General features: G+C 41.9%; 1 protein-coding gene across 1 annotated transcript in view; it reads left to right on the top strand.

The window, feature by feature from the left end:
- LOC110515948 (diacylglycerol kinase beta) overlaps positions 1-21822 on the top strand; it is a 65406-nt gene extending 43584 nt beyond the window's left edge. The window contains exons 21-25 of the mRNA XM_036973408.2: positions 9996-10086; positions 11139-11334; positions 17486-17606; positions 17778-17838; positions 19595-21822. Coding sequence (XP_036829303.2) covers positions 9996-10086; positions 11139-11334; positions 17486-17606; positions 17778-17838; positions 19595-19702 — 577 coding nt within the window. The 3' untranslated portion in view covers positions 19703-21822. The remainder of the gene's footprint in view (positions 1-9995; positions 10087-11138; positions 11335-17485; positions 17607-17777; positions 17839-19594) is intronic.
- The last annotated feature ends 946 nt before the right edge of the window (positions 21823-22768 follow it).

Below are 22768 nucleotides of genomic sequence, written 5' to 3'. Positions count from 1 at the left end.
CAGCAAGAGAGAGAGAAAGTAAGGGAGAGGGGGGGGGGAGAAAGAGAGAGAGATGGAGAGAAAGAAAAATACAAGATTATAGCGAGATAGACTTTGTCGTCGTCGTCGTCGTCTTTGCCTTTGTACCCTCAAAAGCAGTTACACTTTCAGCCAATTTCAATAATCTGTTAGCAACAGTTCAGTGGCCACCGACACGGGTCTGTGTTCTAAGCCTGAGGTATTATTGTATATGATGTATGGCAGTCTATTACTACTACTGTCTTAAGCACTGGTTCTATTACCACTCTCCCTTATGTAGCCTGTGGCTGTTCTGTTGAACCATTCCGGCGTTAACCTTTCCTGGAGGCACAGGGAAGCCCAGGCATGGAGCGCTCTTTAGCATAATGAGTGTGTTCATCAAAGCCTGCCGTGTGCACAGGGCCCACTGGATCCACTCGCACACTGCCACACACACTCCCAAACCGCTTCCCCGCAGGGCCCCTGTGGACCCGGGCAGAGGCCGCCCTCGGACCTCATTTGAGGATGAAATCGTTTGTCTGACCAGGATGTCATCTATAATTAATGGCCACTTGTGAGTGTAATTTAGAGAGATCTCACCTGTGGCCCTGTCCCCAGCCCAGCGTGAATGTACACACAGTCACACACATGCGCATACGCAGGTAAGTGAGCGCATACATATACTGTACACACAAATATAAACAAACGCACACACTCACTAATGCATGGACATATACACACACACACACACACACACACAACCATATCCTATATAAACATAGTTTCACACTTGTCTGGACCTCAGAAGTGAGCCACCAGTCTTCTTCAGTAAATTCCATAAACTCTAATTCAAACTGGTTGGTATGTAATATTTCATATGATACTTCTATACAGGCTTAGAAAGAAAAGGTGTAGAACCCTTTTGGGTTCCAGATATCACCTTTTGGGGTTCCATTTCGAACCGTTTCCATAGAGGGTGATACACGGAACCAAAATGGGTTCTGCCTAGAACCATAAAGGGTTCTCCAATAGGGACATCCATCGAACCCTTTTGTTCTAAGATTGTAGATGAAAGCCCTATAGTAGTCTCAATGCCCTCTGATTTCTCACATTGTAACAACAGCTCTTACTGTCCAAGACCCCAACCACATATTGACTCCCCATCACTCCTCCAAAAGTCTCCTAGTCCCTGTTGTGTCCCCCATCCTCTGTCGAGCCCCCATAGCCCCTGCAGAGCCACCAGCTGGCTACACGGTTTCCTTCTCACACCTTCCCACCAGCAGTATGTTCACGTCTAGGGAGAGATAACAGACAGAAAATAATGTACATTAAATAAATAGATAGTTTTTAGATTTTATGTGTCTGATTATTGTAGTCCCTATATTATAACAATTGATACGACCATATCCCTTACAAGCCATTATGTTACTTCAGTATATTTATTGTGATGAATCTAGGATTATTTGTATTTCGATATTGGAAGAAAAAAAACAAGACCCCTCTTTATAAACTCAGCAAAAAAAGTAACATCCCTTTTTCAGGATTGTCTTTCAAAGATAATTTCGTATAAATCCAAATAACTTCGTAGATCTTCATTGTAAAGGGTTTAAACACTGTTTCCCATGCTTGTTCAATGACCCATAAACAATTAATGAACATGCACCTGTGGAACGGTCGTTAAGACACCAACAGCTTACAGACAGTAGGCAATTAAGGTCACAGTTATGAAAACTTAGGACACTAAAGAGGCCTTTCTACTGACTCTGAAAAACACCAAAAGAAAGATGCCCAGGGTCCCTGCTCATCTGCGTGAACGTGCCTTAGGCATGCTGCAAGGAGGCATGAGGACTGCAGATGTGGCCAGGGCGATAAATTGCAATGTCCGTACTATTAGATGCCTAAGACAGCTGATCGTCCTTGCAGTGGCAGACCACATGTAACAACACCTGCCCAGGATCGGTACATCCGAACATCACACCTGCGGGACAGTTACAGGATGGCAACAACAACTGCCCGAGTTACACCAGGAATGCACAATCCCTCATCAGTGCTCAGGCTGTCCGCAATAGGCTGAGAGAGGCTGGACTGAGGGCTTGTAGGCAGGTCCTCACCAGACATCACCGGCAACAACGTTGCCTATGGGCACAAACCCACCGTCGCTGGACCAGACAGGACTGGCAAAAAGTGCTCTTCACTGACGAGTCGCGGTTTTGTCTCACCAGGGGTGAAGGTCGGATTTGCGTTTATCGACGAAGGAATGAGCGTTACACCGAGGCCTGTACTCTGGAGCGGGATCGATTTGGTGGTGGAGGGTCCGTCATGGTCTGGGGCGGTGTGTTACAGCATCATCGGACTGAGCTTGTTGTCATTGCAGTCAATCTCAATGCTGTGCGTTACAGGGAAGACATCCTCCTCCCTCATGTGGTACCCTTCTTGCAGACTCATCCTGACATGACCCTCCAGCATGACAATGCCATCAGCCATACTGCTCGTTCTGTGCGTGATTTCCTGCAAGACAGGAATGTCAGGGTTCTGCCATGGCCAGCAAAGAGCCTGGATCTCAATGCCATTGAGCACGTCTGGGACCTGTTGGATCGAAGGGTGAGTGCTAGGGCCATTCTCCCCAGAAATGTCCTGGAGCTTGCAGGTGCCTTGATGGAAGAGTGGGGTAACATCTCACAGCAAGTCACTGGCAAATCTGGTGCAGTCCATGAGGAGAAGATGCACTGCAGTACTTAATGCAGCTGGTGGCCACACCAGATACTGACTGTTGCTTTTGATTTTGAATCCCCCCCTTTTTTCAGGGACACATTATTCAATTTCTGTTAGTCACATTTCTGTGGAACTTGTTCAGTTTATGTCTCAGTTGTTGAATATTGTTATGTTCATAAAAATATGTACATATGTTGTTTGCTGAAAATAAACGCAGTTGACAGTGAGAGGACTTTTCTTTTTTTGCTGAGTTTAGTATGAGCTGAGCTTTGCAACAGAAAAGTTCCAATGACAAGGACAATTTTTATAAACTCAGATAAAATAATTAGATCTATCCCAGCAAACCGGGGACATTCCCAGAACATTAGCTAAGATTCCCATTAAGTTCTAGTTGGATTGTATTAACATTATGATGATAACATCCCCAAATCATGAAAATAATGTTTTTGATAACAACATTTAATTAAATGGATGAAATTAAATGCTGTGTGTCTATATCACTTTGTAGTTGGCCAACAATACAATCTTCAAATGCAAATTGCCATTAAATCTATAGGGAAACATAATTGGGATGTATTCCAATCTGCTTTCTTATGCTTCAAGGAACTAGAAATATGGATGCTGAGAATGTTGTGATAATATTAGGTAAAACTTTAATATAACATTTTCTAAATGTTCTTGAAATTTTCTGAGGGCTTCCAAGACAATGTTAGTCTGGAGGCGAAAGAAACTAACAGCTGTTTAGGCGAGGTGCTGGCTAGCGGAGTAGAACACTTGAAAAAGCGAGCCGCACACTCTAGGAGTTCAGATGCAAAAATGTAATAACCAATCAGGGTACCTCCAAGACAAGGTCAAATATACTAACTTAAACATTGTATAAACGTCTTCGCAACTGATCATATCTTGTACCCACACTGTTCCCATAACCTAATTAAATGTTCTGGGAACCTTTAAAGAACTCGCACGCTGTTCTGTCAACATTCTTGCAACACCAAAGGAACGTTTTGTGCACCCTGAGACAAACATTATCTGAATGTCAGCACAACTGGACAGTTTTAGTGTTTTGGGAACCTTGTGATATCCCCACAATGTTCCGACAATTTAGTGAAATATTCTGAGAACCTTTAAAGAACAGGCTAAATGTGTTCTGGGAACGATCTTGCAACATCAGGCGAATGTTTCATACAAACTCATCAAGACTGAACCGTTTTTGTGTTATGAGAACAATTTTAGTTTGCTGGGATGATACTGATATTATAATTACACCCAGGGATAATTTTCTTGTAGTTTAAACCCATTCATTGTACTGTTTTATCTCTTTAAGAAAGGGGAGACAACACAACACAGGCCATTTTTCAAGCTGCCAGTCAAGAGTTGTAGCACTCGGGGCGGTGTCATGTTAAACAAAACAGTGCATTGATGCAATGCACAAAGACTTGGTTATGTCAATGTGATATTTATCACCTCTGATCAAAAATAAATTAGTGTGAAAATAAGGTCATAGATCACGGGGGCTTAGATTAAGTGTCAGAGGGAAAAATCAATGGCTCTGTGCCTCGTGCTAGCAGTGGACAGTAGAAAGAGCATTAAAGAGTATTACAAGGTGCTGTGGCCTGGGGATAGCCTAGCCATGCTACACTGAAGCCTGTTTGGCTTTGACACTTTTTAATACAGTGACGAGACAGGGGTTTATAAAGTAGATGAGTTGACTGATGAGGAGAGAACAGGGGCATAATACTGTGCTAAGTCTGCGCAGGGAGCTGCTTGCTTCAGTGGTTGGTGAAACCTGAGACAGTGTTGTCTTTTGACATCGAAGTTGTAGCTACATATTGTCTCTCGTGCACTCAGTGGTGGAAAAAGTACCTTTCTTTGTTTATCTGATCTTCAAAATTAATTTACATTTGTGATATATTCTAAGTTATGATATTTTGGACACACTCTGGTTAATGAAACCCCTTTATATTCACTTTTATTGCAAAGTCAAACCTCTTGACCCACATTAAAAGTATCAGCCTGTTCAGACGATCATTTTCAGTTGATTCTCCATTGATCCTCAATGGCCATCTCCTTGGAGCTTCTCCCTGTTCCAGCTGTGTTTCAGATCATGGTGCTGAGCGCCAGTCTATCAGCACATAAAGGATGGGAATCCGATGGGGCCAATGGGATGCTCCTAATTATCTAATGAGCAGGGAGATAAGGCCGTGATTTGTTGCCATGGCTCTCTTGTTAGGTTAAGTGGAGGGAATCGACAGGACAGTCAGATGTCGACTCTATCAATTCCATTTATTCCCATGTTTAACTACTACACAAAGTTGTGGACGCCAAAGTGCTGCGTTTTGGTTTTGGTTATATTGTACTGTAAAGAAGTCAATGTGTAGTAGTATATGTTGATTTTGACTTTATCTATTCCCTTGTTTAGCTACATTCAGTAGACTTGAGGACGACAAAGTGCTGCGTTTTGATTTTGGTTACAGTAAAATATAACCTTTATAGTACTATAATTGTGAATTTGCTGTAACAACTACTGTATGTTTTTACAAGTGTTTTAGACATCCTAAGTGGAGGGAACAAACAGTACATTCAGATGTCAGCTATCTATTCCCATTTTTAACTACTACAAAGTCGACTTGAGACTCTCTAGAAAGTGCCATGTCTGGTTTTGGTTATATTGTACTGTATGTGCTGTGTGTCCTGTATGTGCTGTGTGTACTGTATGTGCTGTGTGTACTGTATGTGCTGTGTGTACTGTATGTGCTGTGTTTTAGACATACTGTATTAAGCTTATTAAGCCTATTACTGTGATGATATGGGGTGCACTGTACAAAAAGGTAGTGCACGTCAGAGGAGATAAATAGCCTCTTGAGTTTGCCTCTCATGTAAACAGAGAGAAACTTTCCGCCTGGCAACCAAATAATACAGCTGCGTGGAGATCTGGGTAGTTCCCCTGTGTCTTAGAGGACGCAGTGCTTCAGATGTGCGAGGGCCTCTTGAAAATAACTAAAACAAACCCCCCCAAAAAAATATTCGTCCAACAGCTCACTGCAGGTGTAAAGACTGCACATCGTTTAGTTTCAGTCACACCCCAAGTTGCTTTGTTTTTGAATAGACTCGTGAATAGGCCACCGCATTTGTTGGCTTGCAAATTATGCTCACGTCTGTATTTGTGTTTTGTCTACAACAGGAGTTTGTTTTAGTTCTCGGCTGTCACAGACACGTTTCTCAAGAGAAGGAACCAGACCTGGGTTAAAATAGTATTTGAAATAGCCTACATTGCGCATTTGCTTTAGCCTAGGTCGGGTGGGTGGGGGGGGTGGGGTGGGGTGGGGGGGGGAGTTGTGCACTTTTGGGACTTTCCTATTAGTACATTTCAACAGGCAAGTTCAATCAAGCACAATTTGAGTATTTTGAATGATAGGTCTGCTAAGCACACAGATTTATGGTGAGGTTTGCACATGGAGCCCAGGGCAGCTGTTGGAAGTCATGTTAGAAAGATGCTAGATGTGTTATTGTGTAGTAGGCCCTCTCAGCATGCCCCATGTCTCCCTCCACTGTCTCTCTCTCTCTCTTTCGCTCTCTCTTTTGCTCTCCCTTTCTCTCCTTTACTCCTCTCTTCCCGCACCTATTGACCATCTTGCACATTATAAATCAACATCGAGCCGGGCTATCCTGCAAGTGGCTAATGAAAGCAAATTTATAAAGCGGCTAAATGGTCCTGACAAAACTCCTAATGAGGAAATCAATAATTTAGTGATTGTTACTTTGCTTACACTAATACATCCCGCTAGTAAGGCTTTGATTCCAGCTAAAAGAAGGCCATTTTTTATTGCATTCAGTTCTGCATGTCAGCACTGTTGTAAGGTTGTTTTTCTCTCTCTCCATGATGATAAATCATCTGTTGGGGTCTCTGGCTAAATTAACCAATGGCTGTGAGGTGTGCTTTCAAAGAAATCTCTAAAGAAAGTCAAGCATTTCGCTATAAAGAGACATTGGTGCTCATAAACTTTCTCTCTATGGATGTGATGTGATGCTATGAATGTTAGAGCAGCATTCAGTCCAAAATCAAATTAAATCAGATGTTATTGGTCACATACACATGGTTAGTAGATGTTATTGCGAGTGTAGCAATGCTTGTGCTTCTAGTTCCTACAGTGAAGCAATATCTAACAAGTAATATCTAACAATTCCACAACAACAACCTAATGGAACAAGGAATGGAATGGAATGAGAATATATACAGTTGAAGTCGGAAGTTTACATACACCTTAGCCAAATACATTTAAATTCCGTTTTTCACAATTCCTATTTAATCCTAGTGAAAATCCTCTGTCTTAGGTCTGTTAGGATCACCACTTTATTTTAAGAATGTGAAATGTCAGAATAATAGTAGAGAGAATGGTTTATTTCAGCTTTTATTTCCTTCATCACATTCCCAGTGGGTCAGACATTTACATACACTCAATTAGTATTTGGTAGCATTGCTTTAAATTGTTTAACTTGGGTCAAACATTTCGGGTAGCCTTCCACAAGCTTCCCACAATAAGTTGGGTGAATTTTGCCACATTCCTCCTGACAGAGCTGGTGTAACTGAGTCAGGTTTGTAGGCCACCTTGCTCGCGCACGCTTTTTCAGTTCTGCCCACAAATGTTCTATAGGATTGAGGTCAGGGCTTTGTGACGGCCTTTGTTGTACTTAAGCCATTTTGACACAACTTTGGAAGTATGCTTGGGGTCATTGTCCATTTGGAAGACCCATTTGTGACCAAGCTTTCACTTCCTGACTGATGTCTTGAGATGTTGCTTCAATATATCCAATTTTCAGAACGATGGTTATTATGGCCAAACAGTTATATTTTTGTTTCATCCGACCAGAGGACATTCCTCCAAAAAGTACGATCTTTGTCCCCATATGCATTTGCAAACCGTAGTCTGACTTTTTTATGGCGGTTTTGGAGCAGTGGCTTCTTCCTTGCTGAGTGGCCTTTCAGGTTATGTTGATATAGGAATTATTTTACTGTGGATATAGATACTTTTGTATTAGTTGAAAAACGAGTTTTATTGACTCCTACCTAAGTTTATGTAAATTTCCGACTTCAACTGTAAATATATGGATGAGCAATGACAGAGTGACATAGGCTAAGATGCAATAGATAGTATAGAATACAGTATATACATTTGAGATCAGTAATGCAAGATATGTAAACATTATTAAAGTGGCATTATTAAAGTGACTAGTGTTCCATTTATTAAAGTGGCCAATGATTTCAAGTCTGTATATAGGCAGCAGCCTCTCTGTGCTAGTGATGGCTGTTTAACAGTCTGATGGCCTTGAGATAGAAGCTGTTTTTCAGTCTCTCGGTCCCAGTTTTGACGCACCTGTACTGACCTCGCCTTCTGGATGGTAACGGTGTGAACAGGCCGTGGCTCGGGTGGTTGTTGTCCTTGATGATCTTTTTGGCTTTCCTGTGACATCGGGCGCTGTAGGTGTCCTGGAGAGCAGGTATTGTGCCCCCGGTGATGCGTTGTGTAGACCACACAACCCTCTGGAGAGCCCTGCGGTTGTGGGTGGTGCAGTTGCCGTACCAGGCGGTAATATAGCCCGACAGGATGCTCTCAATTGTGCATCTGTAAAAGTTTGTGAGGTTTTTAGGTGACAAGCCAAATTTCTTCAGCCTCCTGAGGTTGATTAATGCCTCATTAAATTCACTTATTAAACTGAACTCCAATGTGTACTACATGTCCAGTACAGAATCTACAAAGAGTAGCTAATATTCCTCAGACTGCTCCATCTGTTTTTGCCAGGGGAGGGAGGTTTGAACATCTTTCTTAGCACATGTTGATAGATATCTTCTTTCCGCCCTTAATTCTTGCTCAAAGGGGGATGAGCTGTGAGTTATTATGAATCTTTCAAGGCTCACTAACTCTATGGGCAGAGTGCAATAAGTTGAGACAAGTAATCTTTGCTGGCCAAACTGTGGCTACCAGAGCGTTTAGTAATATTGATTCACCTTGTAGGCCTTTTAAGCCTGGAGAGTCTATAAGAAATCCTGTCTTCATAGAGATTTTTATTCTCTGTTCTGTATGTTCATTTCCCTTTGTGTATTAGGCCTACAGTTATCCATTCTCACTCAGCGGTCCACGTGGAGTATTTCAAAGTTTCTATTTGCTTTGTTTTACAGCTTGCTCTGTCTTAAGATGTAGCCTACATTCTGCACCAATCTTCAGATTAAAGTCTGGGACAGTATTCATAAAGCATCTCAGAGTAGGAGTGTTGGTCTAGGATCAGTTTTATATTGTAATGAATGGACAGTGGGGACCAGATCCTAGATCTGCACTCCTGCTCTGAGACGCTTAATAAATACAAGCCGGCTCAGTAATGTAAAAGCATACAGCTCTATACAGAGTATCACTCTGTTATAAAGACAGATAGATGGTGACTCTAACTTGCAGGATCATTGATCATCAGGCTTAGCTCTGGGATCATGTGTCCCTAGGAACCAGTAGCAGCACCCCAGTCCTCAGTTAATTGAAGGGCCAGCTAGATTACCTTCTCTCACCCCTTGCTGTGTTTTAATGCAAGGTACCCACCCCACATACTCTAGTGGTTAATCGGCTTTACTTTAGTCTTTGGGCTTCTACGTGTGTGAGACATTATGATTAATGAATGACGTTGTATGTTTTTGGAGATTGGATTTTGTGAATATGTTTAAAATCCAATATCAAATGTATTTTAAATTCTCAAACAATGGCGGATGGTATTCACGGTAACGGGTTATAAGGGGGCAGGTAGCCTAGCGGTTAGAGGGCTGGCCCAGTAACCGGAAGTTTGATGATTTGATTACCCAAGCCAACAAGGTGAAAAAATTGTCGATGTGCCCTTGAGCAAGGCCTTTAACCCTAATTTGCTCCATGGGCGCCGTACTACTATGGCTGACCCTGTAAAACAACAGATTTCACTGCACCTCTCCTGTGTATATGACGATAAAACGTTTTTTATTATTAGATATTTTTTTGTTGATAAACAATGGTGGAGAATACTTCCAAGTCAATTCTGAAAAGTCTGAAATAAATACATTTCTGACAAACTACATGAATCAATGCTATTATAGACAGAGAGCTATTCCATAAAACCCAGACTAACTAAAAGCGAGAAATTGCGAGGAGAGAGAGGGAAATCACTTCAACCACTTTTTGTATTGCTGACTGTATGGCAGTAGATTTTGATGTGGGGAGAGATAGATTTTTGTTTCCTCCTAGTCCCCTTACACTTCTTGTTGTCTTGTTTTTCAGAACAAAGAATAAGCTGTGGTACTTTGAGTTTGGCACTTCTGAGACCTTCTCGGCCACATGCAAGAAGCTCCACGACTTTCTGGAGGTTGAGGTAAATACAACTGCCTGCTTTCAATTTTTGGGAGATTGGGACTGAGTATTTTTATGCCATTTAATCCTGTGACTTGTCACCTTTTAATTGCACTACTGTGTAATGAATATGTAATAATTCAACATAAACTACTCTCACTTGTACTGTTCTCTGCAACAATAACACCTACTGTTAACATGAAAAATGAAGTCTTTTGAAAGCAGACACAATGCAGTGAGAATAAGAAGCAAAAAGTAAAGCACCTAGGTACAATCTCCCTGGGAGAAAGAATCATGCCTCTAATCTAGTGCACACCATTTTAAGACACTGAGCACCAGCCACCTCCTGATCCACAAATAGCCTTCCATTTGTACCAATTTCAGTCTTGAAGTGTTGAGGAGGGAGGGAGGCCTCCCCTCTCCCCCTCCCACTCCCCTAACGGATCCTCAGCCCAACACACAGGTAATTATCCCGGCACGGCCCTGCTGTGTGTCATATTGAGGGATAATGAAGGTGGTGTCTATCTGATCCATCTCCCCCTCCTCAGAGCCATCAGCGGTGGTAGAGGTCTTCATTAATTAGCCGTGGATGGCTACTTAGTATGGTACTGAAGGGGAGCAGGTTCGGTGTGGAATACATGCCATGTATTAAACTCCACTGAGAGAGAGGACAGAGAAGGGGCCTTTTATTACACAGCTGGCAACTGAGGGTATTCCTAATATGGATGCCGTACTAGTATAAGGTTGTTGGGAGTCATGGCTGGTGGCAGGTCCCCTTCTGGTGGACATTTACAGCTTGTCAAAGATCAAATGGCTTCGACATAAACTGTTAATCATCACTCAGCAGTGAACGCTGTCAGATGAGCGTGGTAAAGTTTTGACAACACCTAACTGAGAAGCTCTGGCTCAAGCAAAATTAGCATGATCTACTTAACATTCTTTTTTTGCTACACAAATGTTTCAATAGGAACACTTTGATTATTGATATGATGTAATCACTCTCTCTCTTGCTCTCTTGCCTCTCTCTCTCTCTCTCTCTCTCGCTTTCTTTCCTGACCCTTGTCCTTTGTAAAGTGCGATGGCATCACTCTGGACCTAGACAGCATCTCTTTGGAAGGCATCGCCATTTTAAATATTCCCAGCATGCATGGCGGCTCCAACCTGTGGGGTGAGAGCAGGAAAAGGCGGAGCAACCGCCGGGGAGGGAAGAAGACCCAGGATAAGAGGACAACAGTGCTGGACCCCAAAGAGCTTCAATTTGCTGTCCAAGGTAGCTATCGTAATGATGGATACTGGTGAATTTGAAATGTATTTATTGCAATTCCAACTTTGAGGAAACATTGTTCACATTGTCACATTTATTTTACATGGGGTATTTTACATAGGTCCTTTAAGGTCTTTTAAAATGTTGAAGGCTTGCTCATATTCAGGTATACCTCTTACAGATCAGTACTACAACCAAACATACACCGGATAACAGGCTTGATGTGCTACAACTTAATGGCTGATCGGCTGCCATTTTGTGTATAGTTTTGTTAGCATAGAAGACCCTTTCTCCTAATAACCTGTGACACTAAGAGGCAAGACCTTGTCCAAGCTCACATTAGACCGATCAGAGACAAACTTTGGGACAAAGTTTTCCCTGGCGCTGGTATGAATATTTCACCAATGACAAGTTGAATCACAGTGCTTAGATTTGGTTTGGGATGAAGGGGTGCGGTTTAATGTCACTGTTTCGCACTGTCACTTGACTGGTAATGGCTTGTGTAGGTGGAAGTGGACAACCCGGCTTAATAGGAGCAGACTGAGGGAGCTCAGTGTCAATTCTGCTGCCTTTATGGGCACTGAATACAGAAATATGTCAGATGGGAAGCCCATCAAGGAGAATCTATGAATTAACACATATTATTGTTTAGGAGGAGTTAAGATCAGCCGGTAAACTGGTGAACTGTCTACTCATGTCTAGTTTGCGGATGATCACCTTAGTCACTGGTTAAGTTCCTGTAAACACGCATTTATCACCTTCTTAGGCAATACTATGTAGAGGGTTGTCCTCACATGGAGCAGCATAATGTAGGGAAGTGTAATTCACAGTGGACTAGGGCTACGGCTAACACCTTGATCACTGCGTTTTGGTACACCAGAAGTACATTCATTTCCAATGGAACGCTGCGTTTGCTTTGCAGCATCCCATTGCAGAGGCAGTTGCAGTGAGTTCTGTGAGGTGCATGCTTTGGAGTTATCAAACATATCATCAAATTGTATGCGTAGACCGCATGACAGAAATGGGGAGTGTTAAACTTTTGTTGCACACATGTCCAGATGATGCTACGTTCCATTGTGCGCAATGATGCTGTAGCTGTGATCAAGGTGTTTGTATTAGAAGGTGTACAGTATTTTATTGCAAGGGCATTGGATCTTAATTTGACCAGCATTGTTGTAGCAAAATAATAGATTTAAACGCTTAGTCCATAATGTTGCTTGATTGGTGGTTAGGCTATTAGTTGGACAAAAGTATGCCACATGAAAAGTGCTATACTGTTAATACAACTGTGTTTTAGTGTGGGTTTTCAGTGAATTTATGAAAATCACTAAACTAATCTGCCTTTCCTGCACCGCAGAAAGATTCTCAGCAACAAAAGAGTGATCAAATTAAGATTCTACATCCGTAGAATGTGGTAGTATTTTGTTGGCGTATTATGTCCAGGCTTGATTCGATCGTAGATCAACCAAATCAGATTCATACAGAGCATAGTGAAAGTCAAATCACACAAGACTGGGTATGTGACAATTTTTCATTGTCAAATGTGCAATCATACCAAGGATGTTTTCATGAATTAGTACCACTGCGATGGACACTGCACTGTATAATAGGCAACCCATTGACTACATACTCTGGAATGTATCCTCCTCAGTTAAAATCAAAGTACCAAATCCATTATCTGCCTGTGTGCTTCACCAACAGTGAAGTATCGAGGAGATTCCCCCTGCTCTTTAATTTCAGTCAATACGAGTCAAGCACTGATGAATGCACCCATTTGGATCATGCATGTTCTTTCTAATAACCTAGGGAATCATCCATTTCACTGAGTTCTACTCTTATAGACTGGGAGAGAGGCAATGGACAGAGCCTTAGAAATGACAGCTTTGGCAAGGGGGGTTAAGATGGTAGTGGTGGTCGGAGATGATCAATTCACACCCCATCGATACACTACAGTAGTCCCTCCCTACCATTAATTCACCCAAAAATCCTTTGATTTGGTGCAAATAATTTTGTTTTGTTTTATCCTAACCCTCAGCCTGAACCTGAAAAGGCACTTAGTGGCCAGTGAGTGAGTGCTGGTTGCTGGTTGCCCTTGCTGAAGGTGTGCTCAAGATGAGATGACCAACTTGTCAGATCAGAGAATGGAGTATTAGAGGGGCCCATAAACACTGAGTGCATTAGCCTGGGCGGCTGTGGTGGGGCTGTGGTGGGGCTGTGGTGGGGCTGGGGGGCTGTGGTGGGGCTGGGGGTCGTGGGGGCTGGGGGCTGTACACGTACCCAGAGCACAGAGTGCGAAGTGTGGATCAAACTGGGGGAAAAAACGACTGACCTTTCTGGAGCTGTTAAGTCATCCCGCTGTTGACGCCAGGAGACAAGCCCCTCAGGTGGAAGGGAATGGCTATGGGTGAATTATTTAGAACGGGGACAGAGGGGAGTGGCAATGGGGGGAGGGGGGGGACTGATTCCCTGAGACATGTACCATGGAGATTCTAAAGGTGGTCTCAACGTCGTTCACCCACTCCCTCTCTGTCACTCTGCATGTTGTCAGTGGAGTAGAGACTGCCCTGGACAGGTATTTGACAATGACAAGGATGCTGGGACTAATCGTGCACTGTGACAACTCGATTATGAGGCGTGGGCTGCCTAATATAGGACTTGGCTGTGTGTGTAAGCCACTGTAACATCTCTGTGACTCAGTCTTGTCTTCTATCTGAGATAAGTCATGTCGATGTGAGATCAGGAACGATTTGGTCTTTATTTGGTCCCCTCTTCTAAAACAGATTGTTTTGAAACCACTATGAGTGTAAAACTACATTTGTATTATTTGTATGACTGTATTTTCCATTTATCTACAAGGACAAGTTTTAGTGCAAGCGATTAACCAAAATCAAGACCACGTTAACCACATGAGAGAGAAATGTACACAACACTACTACGAGTGATAGAGATAGAGAGAGTTTGTGAAAGTATGCCTTATCTATTTTGAAGAACTCGTAAAATGATTTCTTCAGACAGCTCTGCAGCATACTTAGGCAGGCTAGCCTAGCTAAACAAGGTGACTACAGACAGTACAGTATGGCTTCTACTGCCAGAGCAGAGATGAGATGATGACTTTAAGGAATGAAAAATAATAAAGCCATCAAATAGAAATGAAGTAATATACACAACTGAAATGTTGTATTATTTCATAGTAAATTTCTATGTTTCTAATGATGTCTACCCAGTATGGACCTGACAGAGACAATGGAATATTTTCAATGTTTTGGCGATTGAATGATCACTATTTTTGCCTTTGGAATTTCCATTAAAAAGCTCTAAAATTGGGGACTCCCGGGTGGCGCAGTGGTTAAGGGCGCTGTACTGCAGAGCCTGGGTTCGAGCCCAGGCTCTGTCATAACCGGCCGGTGTCTCATCGCGCTCCTGTGGCAGGCCAGGCGCAGTGCGCGCTAACCAAGGTTGCCATGGTGTCTCCTCCAACATATTGGTGCAGCTGGCTTCCGGGTTGGATGCGCTGTGTTAAGAAGCAGTGCGGCTTGGGGTTGTGTATCGGAGGTTGCATGACTTTCAACCTTCGTCTCTCCCGAGCCCGTACGGGAGTTGTAGCGATGAGACAAGATAGTAGCCACTAAACAATTGGATACCATTTAAAAGGGGTAAAAAAAACAACAACGTCTAAACCAATTATTTTTTTGTAATTGAACCGACCTCAAAAATCACTAATCGCTCAAGTTATTATTTCTGCAAGATCTATGTTTCCACTTCACCTTTTGCCCATTTAAACACTGCATGATGATGATGACGGTCTTCTCTCAGAGCGCTTGATGATATGTTCCAAAACTATGACCAACTCTCAACCAATAACACTTGAGCAGAATGTAGTAGACAGATAAGTGAGAGCTGAGCCATATATTTACATGACTCTGAGTTAGAGAAACCTCTCCGGAAGTGCTGGTGTAACTAGTGTTGCCCTTTAAAAAAAAAATCACTTGACAAGAAGAAAGAAAAATACATCTTTAATCGGTCTCTCTCGTCTGACACGTGCAACCAGTGCCTCTGAGCTCAACCGATTCTAATCTGGGGAAACTGGAGTCTGTTCCTTCTTCCATGACTATAGACCACAGACCAGGCTATAGTTATGCATGCATCACTATTATTAAACGGGCACTGCACTGGTTGTAACAGTCAGATAGTATTATACAGGCATTCATTCATCCTTAAGTGTCTTAAGTGTCACCTTTGCCTCAATCTAAGTAACGTAATAATAAAATCCCCATCAAAATCTGTCAGTTTAAGCTAGAGCTATCAGGTTTTTTTGCATGGGCTGTGTCTCAATCCACCTCATCTGCCTATGTCGGCCTTGGAAGGTGGCAGAGCTACAGCAGTGTTTGTCAGACCATGAGACATCCCGAAAATCGGTCTTCTCAAGAAAACATCTGTAGTGTCCCGAACAGTTTGGACTACAAACTAATATAAGGGAGTCTCTCGCGACCGCAATGTTCTCCATTATGCTCTACGACCTCCACAAGTGTCACGGGACTCATCTGAGGTACAAACTAATGGAAGTAGTTTTGTGCCACAAAAAAATAGAGTTGAATATTTAGCAAATTCATGAATGTGTTATTCATGCATTTCTATGGACTATAGTAGTAAAGGCCATATTCAATATTTTCTCTAATTATTTTATTTTATTTTTGGGGGATTCAATTCTAAATCAAATTGCTAAATGATCCATGGTATAACCATCTTAAAATAATTCAAAATGTTAGCTTAGTCCCTCACCCCTCCCCCAATGGCATATACTTAAACAACTGAAGTAGCCTCATGAAAATACTAATACAACCACCATTGTTTATGATAATCATATACCAATCATTTGTTATTTTCAAAAATAGATAGACCTTGGTTACTGAAAGCAGAGCACACTCCTGGCCTTGCCCACAGTAAGCACTCTGGGGTATACTATATGACCTGTGTGTAGCCCCGGGCAACCAGGAATCTCCACACGTTTATCCATCGCCGTGGTGATGCTGTCCATCGTACGTGTCAGCCAGGGGCTCTGTGAGCCAGCAGCGCTAACGTGAGAAGGCATGCTGGGGGGGAGGGCCCAGTATCAGGGGGCTAGCACATTGTGTACACACACAAACACACACACACACACACACACACACACACACACACACACAGGCATGCAGGCATAAACACACACACAGGTGTGAACACACACGTATTCACACACAAGCACACACGTGTGAATGCACACAAACACGTGCGAACGCACACAAACTCTCTGCTTAGCTCTCATGCCAGGGCAAGCTCTACATTCACAATTTAACACAGAGGGTGCCGACCCAGCCTGTTGCTATAGTTACAGCTGGACACTACCCCTCAACAGTAACATCCATAGAAATGCAAATATGGTTAATTTATATACTGTGTCCAAGGCATCACTCAAACATCTTAGAAGCCCTCAACATCAGCCTGACCCTAGCAGCAGCAACCTAGCATTAGCAACAGCACCATACAGCACGATCAATGACAGCATGCTAGTTTGTTCTACCATACCCACCAAGTCCCTAAAATGGGTCTTAGTTTCAATTAGTGTCTCTCTGCACTCCCAACAGGGCTTAATTTGCGGAGGGGTAGTCTGAGAGTAGGAGGAGTAACAGGCCCGCTGAAACAGATGGGCTCAGCGCGACACTGGGCTTCCAGCAGGGGCAAAATCAATGCTCATAACTTCAAAACAGAAAATAAATTAATAATTATAGGAAGACAAGATTGCTTTGCATTGCCGGTGCAATCTAATTAATAGGTGTTTTGTTTATGGCTGCTGGTTGTTGTTCTTGTTGCTTCTTTTTTCCTTTCAACAGTGAATATTCAGACTTCAGAGAGCGGAAGGCAAACTGTGCACCTTGAAAATGAAGCACACTTCCTTTTTGCCTCTTTTATCCCTCCTGTTCTCATCTTTCTTCTCCTTCTTCTTCTCCTTCTCCTTCTTCTTCTTCTTCTTCTTCTTCTTCTTACTCAAGATGCATGGATTCCAGAGTTAACCAATGGCTTGATTTAGGATCAATTCAAACTGTAATGCTCGGCTCAACAGGATGGTCGAGAGATGGTCTGAGTTCTATGTGTGGCTGTGTTTATGTCTCCGTGTTTGTAGACCCGTCAGACCAGCTGTTGGAGGTGGTGGGTCTGGAGGGAGCCATGGAGATGGGACAGATCCACATCGGCCTGAGGAGCGCAGGAAGACGCCTGGCCCAGTGCTCCTCGGTCACCATCAGGTCAGTACCCCTTGACCACAACCACTGATCACTGTCTGACCACAGTCGACCTTCTTTAATCCCATCCCAGCCGTTTTGAACACTGATAACAACACAGAAACAATCTAGATGGAAGACATGACAGAAGTCAAGAATCATGTTTTAAGGGGGATTTTTGTTTGTAATTGTCAGGACCACCAAAGCCCTCCCCATGCAGATTGATGGAGAGCCCTGGATGCAGACTCCCTGTACTGTAAGTCATGTCAATGTTCCCTGTATTGTGGTATTAATGCATGTAGAATGCGCTGCACACAGGTGGTTCATATAGAAAGTTCATCACCTAATTGTCACTATGCTCCCACATAAGAGATGAATGCTTTAAAGTACCCCGGCAGAAGTTTCTTGAGAGGGAAGTTGCATTGTTTTAAATATTTGTAATTTATCATAACTGACATGCAATAACACAACCCTTTCTTTGAATGTGTTCACCTGGTCCCTCAAACTACTCCCCCTGCACAAGTACAAGTGTTTGTTTTGTTTTACGTTTTGTTCACTTTTCAAAATGAAATGGCTCCATTTGTGCTGATTAAACCAGTGTTTGCTTTTAATTACAATCTGACAGCATCACAGATGAAGTGGAGCCAGAATTTACATACAGATCTTTCAGTTATTATGGGAGAATCTAGTGCATGACAAAACAAGTAGTTTATAAGTGCACTTGTGTCTGTTGGCAAAACTCCACAAATCAAAGTTAGGCTCTGACAATACATAATTGTGTGTTGGATGATTTCCATGGTGAGTTACAGACGTCTCGATGCTGAATTTTGAATCAGTCAACCTGTTAAAAGTTCATTAAAATGGGATGTTATCCAACTAATTATTAACAACAACAGTTATGCAAATCATGTCTTGCATACATAAGATAATTAACCACGTTCATTTGCACTTATAACATGTATTACTACATCTCTATTGTACACTGGCATAACCTTTAAAGGGCCATACATTTTTTTCAAGTATATATAATCATTGATTATTGACGACTATAACTTGTAAATTCCTTAATTATCTTAGTTTAACTGTTGTACACCATCAGAACCCAAAATATACATTTGTTTTACTCCATTGTTTGTAAACCAGTCAATTGTAAACAAACACTGACTGTGTAGGTTTAAAACATGGTTAAAACTAGGATTTTGATCTAATGGATGGTCAGTCCCAGTATTGATAGCATTGTTTGGTTACGTTCTCCAGCCCCATTCCTCAGCTATTTACCAAAACAGTGGCAGGGTAGCCACTTTGTTGTGCTTTGCAGATTGCCCCTTTAATTAATCTATTTGAAAATTAGTATACATTTCTTTACCATGAAATACAAACTCATAGCCCTTTAAGCTTTCAAACACGGTCAGCTTCTCTTTCAAGTCATGATTTTGTGCTGAACCTTTTTTTTTTAACCTCAATTCTCATGGAAAGGTTAATTTGTCAATGAAATGATACTCCAGTAACATTCAGTTCAGTCACGTTGAATATGACTTGGACATCAAGCCCACGCACAATAGCGACCACTACAGCGTTAGAGTTCATGAACGATGAATGGCACGCGCCTCTTTGAAGTAGAAGGGTTTCTTTTATGCTGATGATACTGTTCACCTTGCTCATTATTCTGCTTTATACTGCGAGGGCTATAGTATAATGAGCTGCGTCCAGGTCAGGGCATACCTTGATGGTTGATATTTACCTTCTCATTGATCTGTGGTAGTTTCACTTTTTCTTCTTCTGACATGCTAATAGCGTCTAATACTCATAGAATTCAAGCTTCAAGCTTTTCTCTGTGGTTGCTTATTGGAATGGCAAGATTACATTATTACACAGGCCATGACCTCCCTTGCTGTACAGTGTACAGGTATGTTCAGTGGGTCCGTGTGCTCCGTGTTATGAAAGCATTCACCCAACCATAGCATAACACCATGTAACTCTGTCCTGTTTCCCTCACTCTCTGTCCACACCAGATTGAAATAGTGCATAAGAACCAGGCCCCGATGTTGATGGGTCCCCCACAAGGCAACAGCTTCTTCTCCTCTGTGATCCGACGAACATGCAGCGAGAGCAAAGACTGAGAGAGAGAGAGACTTAGCCTTCGGCCTCTTCTCCAGAGAATCAAGCTGTCTTACCCACGGAGGTCGCTAGGTGTGATGCCAGGATGCTAATTTGTTAGCCTAGCTCCATTTGGGTCGCTAGGGTATGATGCTAGGATTCCAATTTGTTAGCCTAGCTCCATTCAATAGCATACTGTAGCTGTGCATGCTACTTCTGCCATGGAAATGTCAGTGCCCCCTTACTTATTTAGAGTGAGGAACTACAAGGACAGAAACTTTGGTTCATGATGCGGTGCCACTCCACAATGCCAACACAGTGGTATTGTCCCTCTGGAACAGTTGTTTACCGTTCCAGATTTCAACTTTATACTGTTACGATGGCATGTTTTTTTCTAAATGTCATTTTTATAGTGGTCTAGTGCAACGTGCCATGTGGATCAAGTCCTTTTAAGGAAGTAACACATTTCTGTCAATCATTGAAAATAATTTGTATGATAAGGTATTGATTTATGCGGCGTCATTGTTTTGAATGTGTTTGTGTTTGCGCTTGAACACCCCCAATGCATGATGGACATTGGATTACTGTTTATGAGGTGAACATATCTTTCAGGGTGCATAAGGACAGTGATGACATTGAGTTAACATATACTATAAGCATTTGGTCTAAGTTAACGTTTCAGGTTATTTGCTTCGCATTTCTTCGGGCACTGACTATCTCTTCAATGTTGACTTCATCAGAGAATGGATTTAAGAATCTCAAAGGCTCTGTTAGGTTTCCCACAAAACATGTTTGACAGGTTATTGCTCAAATGTCTTGCAGCTGGATCATAGAAACTATTTCCATTAAGGCTCATAGACCAATTAAGGAAAATGAATTGGTAACAAATGCATGCACATGTCACATGACATATACACTTTTTCTACATTGCACGGGATATCCAGACAATTTCTTCTAATTGTGCTGTGCACATCTTGAGTTGCATGGATAACCAAGATCTATTTTTGAACGTGGAATTGTACTGTGTTGTTCATTTTCGAAGTCAAACACTTTGTCAGGGTTCAACTACTGCCTTTCTCTCACACTAAATGAAATCATATCAACCTGAAATCAACCTTTTGTGGTCAGGGAGTCCTGTTTTTCAGGGGCAGGTACTCAGGTATTTTTAAGATATAATATTGCTCAAAGGTTTATACACTTAACTATTATTATAGAAAAACCTTTCAAATAATAGAATTGAGTACATCATGTAGTACAATTATCACAGTCAAGACTCCAGAGCAGGTTTTGACCTCCTTAGGTCATTGACTTGTTCAGTCTTTTTCAGCGGTTTGCCATTGAGCATGTTTACAATACATGACTCATACATGCATACATTAACCAATTAGAACTCAAGTCCACATGTGAAATTACTATTGACATACTTGAGCTAGAATTGAGGAATCAATCTTGAGAATCAGTCTAATCAATTTGCATGACTGGGTTATTCAGAGACAAGAAGAAGCTCTGCATTCTCCCACTAGATATCTGCAGAGGCTATTTGGTCTGGCACATGATGTGCAGATAAGTAAGACTAACCATAAGAATGGCCTGATATTGTTAACCTGAACAGTATATTGTATTCTTAATTTCAGAAATCTATAGTGACTTTTTATTATATTGACATCATTCGTCCAGTTTTCACCAAAACCTCTGACCCATATCTCAATGTAAAATACTACCAAAGATAAACAGAACGAAAGGCCATATTCAGATCAGATCCATACACTATCTGAAATTCTTCAAATCTGTTACACATGAATGACACCCAAACAGTACATGAATAGATACAAGTTTTCAAGTAAAATGCATTCCTGCATGTTTTCTAAGTGCAATTCAATGATGGAAGATGACTGTATTGGATTTCTGTCTCTGTTCAAAGGCCCATCCTGCTTATGGAAGATTTGGTTCCACCAACTTTTCCATTACTTTGCTTTGTATGTGCAGTGTTTGCTTTGTACAGTGAAGTTGTATTTTTGTACACAATGTTATTTTTCTGCGTAAAGCATTGCTCTTCTCTGTAAATCACGCCATTGTGTTCTTCTGTTCAAAAACTGAACAGAACATGAAAACAATTAAATGTTGTTGTCGTTTGACCTGCTCACCGACATGTCTTCTTACCTTTGACCCTGTTGACACCTAATGGCACTCAATGGCACAATGGCACCTGAGACGGGTTGACTGTCACCGACAGGACACTCACGATCCTGTTAGTGTTCTTACACCTGCTCTAAAGCTATTTATACAGTGGATACACTCAAGCCATGAGAGATGCCTGTCAAACTTTCTTATGGCTCATGGTATGTCACACTTGACAGTGCTGTGTACAGTTTTCACCCTGATCCTGCGATGACCCTTCAATGACCCTGTAACATGCTTTTTTCTTGTTGCTTGAGTCAACTAAATCAATATAGGATTAGTCTTAAAATAAATGTCCCTTAACAAATCTAATCATTTCCTGTAGCCTATATTACTTTTGTTATTTATTTTGATGATATTACATAATTTCAATCATAACTCCTCATTCATTATGATCTCATTCATATCTTTACCGTAGGCTTATGTGATACATGAAACAATGAATGCCTTCTGCACAAAGTAACTACATGGTGTTGCTGCTAATACAATACAATGTAAAATCTCAATTGGAACACATAGCTAATATTTGTTTGTCTCTCTAGGGATGAGGCAAATGAGTGTGTTTACCTCTTCGCTTGGTGTCAGATGGACAGGACACCTACGCTTGACCTGTGTTTCTCAGGCCTCCGGGGGGTTCCACAGGAGTGACAAGATAATTCACTTCCTATCCCCATCAATGTCTTAGGCATCAGGTAGCTTAGCAGTCAGAGCTTTATGCCAGTAACCGAATGGTCGCTGGTTTGAGTACCCGACCCGACAAGGTGAAAAATATGTCGATGTGCCCTTGAGCAAAGCTCTTAGCCCTGATTTGCTCCAGGGGTGCCGTACTACAATGGCTGACCCGGTAAAACAACACATTTCACTGCACCTCTCCATTGTGTGCATCAATACAACATGTCTTTTTTAAATGT

The sequence above is a fragment of the Oncorhynchus mykiss genome, chromosome 3 (assembly GCF_057628025.1).
Source record: "Oncorhynchus mykiss isolate SJ-2025 chromosome 3, ASM5762802v1, whole genome shotgun sequence".
Classification (NCBI taxonomy): Eukaryota; Metazoa; Chordata; class Actinopteri; order Salmoniformes; family Salmonidae; genus Oncorhynchus; species Oncorhynchus mykiss.
The sequence above is the reverse complement of the archived record's forward strand: the minus strand, read 5'-3'. Positions and strand labels throughout refer to the sequence as shown.